General features: G+C 27.7%; 1 protein-coding gene across 1 annotated transcript; it reads left to right on the top strand.

Annotated features, from left to right (window-relative positions):
* The first annotated feature begins 612 nt into the window (after positions 1 to 612).
* Positions 613 to 5,894, top strand: LOC124805832 (heme-binding protein 2). The gene is made up of 6 exons (XM_065796081.1): positions 613 to 734; positions 1,055 to 1,168; positions 1,331 to 1,729; positions 2,749 to 2,840; positions 3,085 to 4,792; positions 5,283 to 5,894. Exons 5-6 carry the CDS (start codon positions 4,552 to 4,554, stop codon positions 5,762 to 5,764), a joined length of 723 nt encoding a protein of 240 aa, XP_065652153.1. The 5' UTR covers positions 613 to 734; positions 1,055 to 1,168; positions 1,331 to 1,729; positions 2,749 to 2,840; positions 3,085 to 4,551; the 3' UTR covers positions 5,765 to 5,894.
* Positions 5,895 to 6,264: the final 370 nt, after the last annotated feature.

Below are 6,264 nucleotides of genomic sequence, written 5' to 3'. Positions count from 1 at the left end.
TGTTCTCTTAACAGAATATCATGTTTTCCTTTTGAGAATTTTCTTCAAAGAATGAAAAGAAACATACAGAATTCTTCCAGTCCAAAGTGTCTCCAGTTTCAAAATGACAATCAGAGTATCAACTTTGTTTTGGAAAATTATCTAAAAAAACTTTAGAAACTAAAATTTCAGCTAACAGAAAAGTTTTTTTGCTCCACAGCTCTTCTATTGCTTTTATAAAGGCTAAGAACAATGATGGTACCTTTCAATGTAATGTTATTGTTACTAAATATTTAGACAATTTCTTTGATACTCCAGCTCCATCAATGCAGTTTAATATATCATTGTTTCGCACCAAACATTTTAATAAAGTTGTCCAAAGAACATTAAGTTGTGCAGATTTTCAAAGGAAATGTGTTTGTTTGAATGAAAAAAGAGGTTCATTAATATTTCCATTACTGCACAATGATGAAAAAAATTAATTTTAGTTTTCTTCTGAACTTGAAATGTAGATCTATAAACTAGCATATTTATATAAATAATTGGGAGAAAAATTTCTTTTTATGTCTAGAACTCTTTTATATTTGTTTTTATTATGATATAATTATGATATTATTGCTTCTATTATAGTAAAATAAATATGTCTTGTTGTAGAGCAGTATGGCTGGAAGACTCAGTTGAAGAAGAGCTGACAATCCCTTCAGTGTGGGTTAAAGGAGCTCCAAATGAAAGGCAGTTTGTGCAATGGTCTAAAGGTAATAATGTTTTAAAAGCATGTAAACAACAGTTAATATCTCAGAATGATTGGTTTTGCTTTCCGCTTTTTAAGGAAAAGTGTCATCATAGTAAGTATTGTGATATTGATATTTTCTCGATCTCATTTGTATGTCAATGATCTATAAAATTGACAATATAAATTTATTTTTATAAATTAAAAATTATATAAATTATATATATATATAAATTATATATATATATATATATATATATATATATATATATATATATATATATATATATATATATATATATATATGTACATATACATATATACATACATATATATAAAATTTAGATGACAGATCAGTATGTGAAGGTTTTGATTTCACAAGTGATGAATCTGAAGCATCCTCAAATAAGAAAGAAGCTGAAAATTAGATGGCTAAAACTTGAAAGAAAAATTTAATACGTATGCTCTATTGTTTAATTGATTTATGTAGTTTGCACTATTTTTATTTTCAAATTAAATATCATGCATAGTTGTAATTTCTTTGTTTATATATATAACAAGGACACAGATTTATTTTGGTATATATATTTAAGATATATATATATTTTTTCTTTTATTTAGCTACATGTCCTAAAAAGCCTACTTTAAACAGAGTTAAGTCACAATCTCTTTTTAATATATCTGCCCATACATTTAAAGGTGCAAGTTCTGGAACTGAAAGAGTTCATGAAACTGCATTTAGTAAAAAAGAAAAAGCTCCAATATTATTTCCTTTACAAAATCATGAAGCTTCACAATCTCTTGCTATTTTAAAACTTGCTTCAGGTTCTAATCAACCAGCTATAAAATCTTTTTCAAATACCTCCACAGAAGCAGTTTTGATGCCTTCATCTACAAGCTCTTGTCCTAACTTTACATCACCTACTGTATCTAAAATTCCAATCCTAAAGAAAGTGTCTCCACCAAAGTGTACAGTCTCTCCGAAAATCTCCATGTCAAGATTTCTTCTTCCTGAAGCTAGTAAGTTTTCATTTTTTCATTTTATTTAATTTTTGAAAAAAATCTAATAAACAAAAGAGTTATTGTAAATTATTATATAAAAATAAGCCATTAAGTTGTTAGTTGTTTTATTGTTAAATTGTTTGTATTCAACCTTATTTAATTACTATTTTATATGGAAAGATAAAAATGTTAGGAACATAAAATATTTAAACAAATTACATATTGTTATGACAAGCACTGATGAATAGTTAAAATACCATAATAATTTTTTTAATGGCAAGAGACTCTTCTGATATGCAGTTATAGCCAAACATTTTAATATTTCCTTAGTATTTCTAGATTCAATCTGATAATATTTGTCAGAAATGATAGTTTTTTATGATGTTTATGTGATTAATACTAACATAATAAGCATCTATAGGAAAATTTGAAGTTTATTTTTAAAGTTCCAATACAAAGTAATTCATTTGCTCACACAAATTCTTGAAGAGCAGTGTAAGATTGGGGCGCACTATGAACCGGAACATTCTTGTGAAAAAGTTGTATTTAAAAAAACATGTGAAAAAATTTGATGATTAAGAAGAATTTGAAAAGTTTGATAATGAACTTTCTGATGTAGTAAAATATCAGCTTCTAGTAAGTGATAATGTATGTATATATGTATGTATATTTGTATGTATGTATGTATGTATGTATGTATGTATGTATGTATGTATGTATGCAGTGGCGGCGTTAGGGTAGGGCCTGGTTGGGCGATGGCCCAGGGCGCCGAATATAAAGGGGCAAAACTAATTGGTTATTTTACCCTTTGCCTTTTTTTTGAATGGGGTTAAATTGAGCTAGGGGCGCCGTAAAAATCTCGCCCAGGGCGCTGGTAGTGCTAAAACCGGCACTGTATGTATGTATGTATGTATGTATGTATGTATGTATGTACATACATACATACATACATACATACATACATACACACATACATACATACATAGTACAAATTATCCAAATGCAGTAAGAAAATTTTTTCAAAGTTTTTATAATAGGCTTATGACCAACAAGTTGATGGCTTGTTACAACATGGAGGGTAAACACAAGAAAGCCTTCAAGAAAAAAAACATCATAAGAGTAATTACAGGTACGTTATTTTCACATTTTCAAATGTTTTTATTAATAAAAAGAGTCTATATAATTTTGAGAGAGTATTAACTATTTAATAAAGTTTAAATATATTTAAAAGCTATGCACCTTTCTTTGGATATATTTGATGTTTTAAATTATTAGGCAAGTTAATTTTTTCTCATCTTGAAAAAAAGTAGTATGTCGTTTAAAATATTTTACTTGTTTATGATCGGTTAGTATGCAATAGTTTTATATTTTAGATTGACGAAGTATACTATACATGAAGTGCACCATTCTATTGGCAATATTCTGAAACGTGCTCCTGACAGAAAAGATGGTGCTGGTCGTGGTGGTGGTAAAGCTGTTAAAGAGGAAGATTTTTTTCATAATAAATCTTTATGATCCCACATGAGTTGTTTTATTTATTTTTATTTGTGTCAGTCATTTTACATAAGTCAAGAAAAAAAAAAGTCAAAAGTCAAGTAAGATTCTTAACCCAAAAATGTAATACATTACAAATATAATAAATAAAATGTAATACAAAAATGATTAAATTTGACTTAGGGTATTTTTGTTCCAAATAGGCTCAAAATCTGTTTTTTCTTCGTATATACGAAAACGTGCAATAAACGATCTTATTGGACATTAGTCAAAAAAATAGTTCATTGCACGTTCTGATTTGGACGTCTGTCAGTATTTCCAATATGAACCAAAATCGTAATTAAAATGTACGTCCAATTTGGATTGAAAATGAACGTCTAATTTGAATATACATCGTACGTTCAGATTTGGACGTCATTCAGTATTTCCAATCTGAACCAAAATTGATCTAAAACTGTACGTTCCGTCCGGACGTACAATGAACGTACCCGTGCCCGCTGGGTATACATATTGGATTTAAAACAAAGCATGAATATAATTTTTGCTGTGTTTGGAAACATTAAAGAGTGACTTAAGTGCATTCCTTCCTACTACATCAAGCTTTTGCATTTATACGTCTAAGTAAATGTGATTTAGCCGTTTTTTCCCGTGTGCTCTTAACATATTTGAGGCAAATAAGACAAAATATTAAATAAAGTAAATAGCAAGTCAAAAAATTTTTTATATCTTTCCAGAAATACCTTGGGTTGAATTTATATTGTTGACTTATTATATAAAAATTACAATTACAGTAAAAGTAAAAATTTAATAACAATCAAAAACACAGTATTCCGAAATTTTAGGTGAGGAGGTTCCGACAACTCTTACGCAATGAATACGCTTTGAGAAGTCATTCAAACTTTATAATATTTTATTTATTTTCAATTCAGGTTTATGTATAACTATAGAGAAATAACCTTATAAGTAACAATTATACTTTCTTTTAAAAAAATTGGACTAACATTACAAAGCAAATATTACAACACATATTAAATTACTGAATTAAATAAGTTTTGCGTGTGTGACATTGTTTAACTTACTTGGCAAATAGAAAAACAATTCACATTATGTAACATAAGATGTGTCAAGTTTCAAAGCTTTAAATAAGCCCATCAGTTTTTATTTTAACTTATTGGATTGATGTAACTATGTAATTTAATGAAAACATTGTTTTCTTGTTTTTTTATTTTGTTTTTTTCATGTTTTAACATTTTAAACTTATTATAAATTCTTATACTAAAATTATAACAAAAAAATTTAATAAAAGTAATAAAACCTTAATAACCCATCTTTAGCATAAACGTACAATGCATATCGGAACTTCAATTATCATTTTTTTGGTAATTGGACTATGTTCAGCTCAATGGATGATCGGGGTTCCCGGACTCTATCGGTCTAAATTACTAAGAGAATATCCAGAATTTTGCGGCAACTTAAAGTGTCCAAAGTTTAACATCACATCAGTAGGCGATGACTACGAAGAAAGGTGTTATGAAGAGTCAATGTGGGCGTCAATTTCAGTCCAAGCACCGCATAAGCAATCCACTTGTAAGTTTTTAATTAAATTACTTAAAAAATTACTTAAACCATTCAAAAAATAAATTTTGCAAATTTTTGTATTTTACCAACTGTATGAAAATAAAAAGGTTGGCATATTTGAAAGGAGCATAACTATATATAAATATTTTTAAACTATATATAAATATTTTAAAACTATATATAAATATTTTTAAACTATATATAAATATTTTTAAACTATATATAAATATTTTTAAACTATATATAAATATTTTTAAACTATATATAAATATTTTTAAACTATATATAAATATTTTTAAACTATCAAGTTTCATTTATAGCCTTATTAGCTATTTCTAAAGTATTGTATAAAAATCAAAAAAATGGTCCGTTACACCAATCGGACATAAATTTCATCTCTCTCTCTTTTTCTCTTTCTCTCTCCCTCTCTCTCTCTCTCTCTCTCTCTCTCTCACTCTTTCTTTCTATATATGTATATATGTATATAAATTTTTTAAAGCATTTGGACCAATGTTTCAATCTCTTTACAAGTATATCAGCGGTGAAAATGATCAAAAGATTGAAATACCAATGACGGCCCCAGTTCTTGTTACAGTAAAGATGTCTGCAGACAAAAATGATTATCTGGATATCAAAATGCATTTTTTCATTCCTCCAACTAATTTAACCATTCCCAAGCCCACTGCTGATGCTATTAAACTAGTAAATTATCCGAAGATTTGTGTCTACGTTCGAGTTTTTAGTGGATATCAGACGTCTGTTAACAAAAACTTGTTGTTACAACGTCGGCAACTTACTGAGGCACTTGACAAAACCGGTCGAAACTATAACAAAAATGATTTGATTTATGCTGGTTACGATTCACCTTGGAAAATCTTTCACCGTCATAACGAAATTATGGTAAGAGTCGAACCGAAAGAATCAGCTTCTACAGGCATTTTAGCAAAAGAGTCAGGCTTTCATACAAACGATGTTGCTTGATTTTCAAAATGCATAATTTATAAATAAAATAATACATTAATATGTTTTTATGATTTTTTATAAATTATAAAGTAAACTTTTTAAACCGATGTAACAAATGTGGTTTTAAAAATAAAAATATTTGCAACTACAGCTTTTTTTTTGGTTTATGCTTAAATTATTAATAATAAATAATTATGCAAAACATATTTTTATTTAGCAAATATCTATTGCTCTTCATTAAAACTTTGTTTTTGTCACATTTCTAAAATTAGAAATGCAAAGCCTATACTACCTGCCAAACTAGCTTGAGGTATCGATCTTGGATTCAAAATGCTTATCGATCTTGGATTCAAAACTCTTTAAAGCAGCATTTGAAAGTAGTGTGAATTTGTTTTCTTAATTTCAAAAACCGGGAGGTTAATTTTGCTGAAGAATTTCATAAGAATTCCGAATCTGCAAAACAAAAAAAGTTTCAATGAGATTTTTTGGGAGGACCAGTGTTGCTTTGAACAGAAAAA

Source organism: Hydra vulgaris, chromosome 04 (genome assembly GCF_038396675.1).
Source record: "Hydra vulgaris chromosome 04, alternate assembly HydraT2T_AEP".
NCBI classification, from domain to species: domain Eukaryota; kingdom Metazoa; phylum Cnidaria; class Hydrozoa; order Anthoathecata; family Hydridae; genus Hydra; species Hydra vulgaris.
The sequence above is the reverse complement of the archived record's forward strand: the minus strand, read 5'-3'. Positions and strand labels throughout refer to the sequence as shown.

Excerpts from the sequence above, each read along its gene's own strand:
- LOC124805832 (XM_065796081.1), top strand. The coding sequence starts at position 4,552 with ATGCATATCGGAACTTCAATTATCATTTTTTTGGTAATTGGACTATGT. Across the intron at positions 4,793-5,282 it reads ACCGCATAAGCAATCCACTT|CATTTGGACCAATGTTTCAA; the intron begins GTAAGTTTTTAA and ends AATTTTTTAAAG.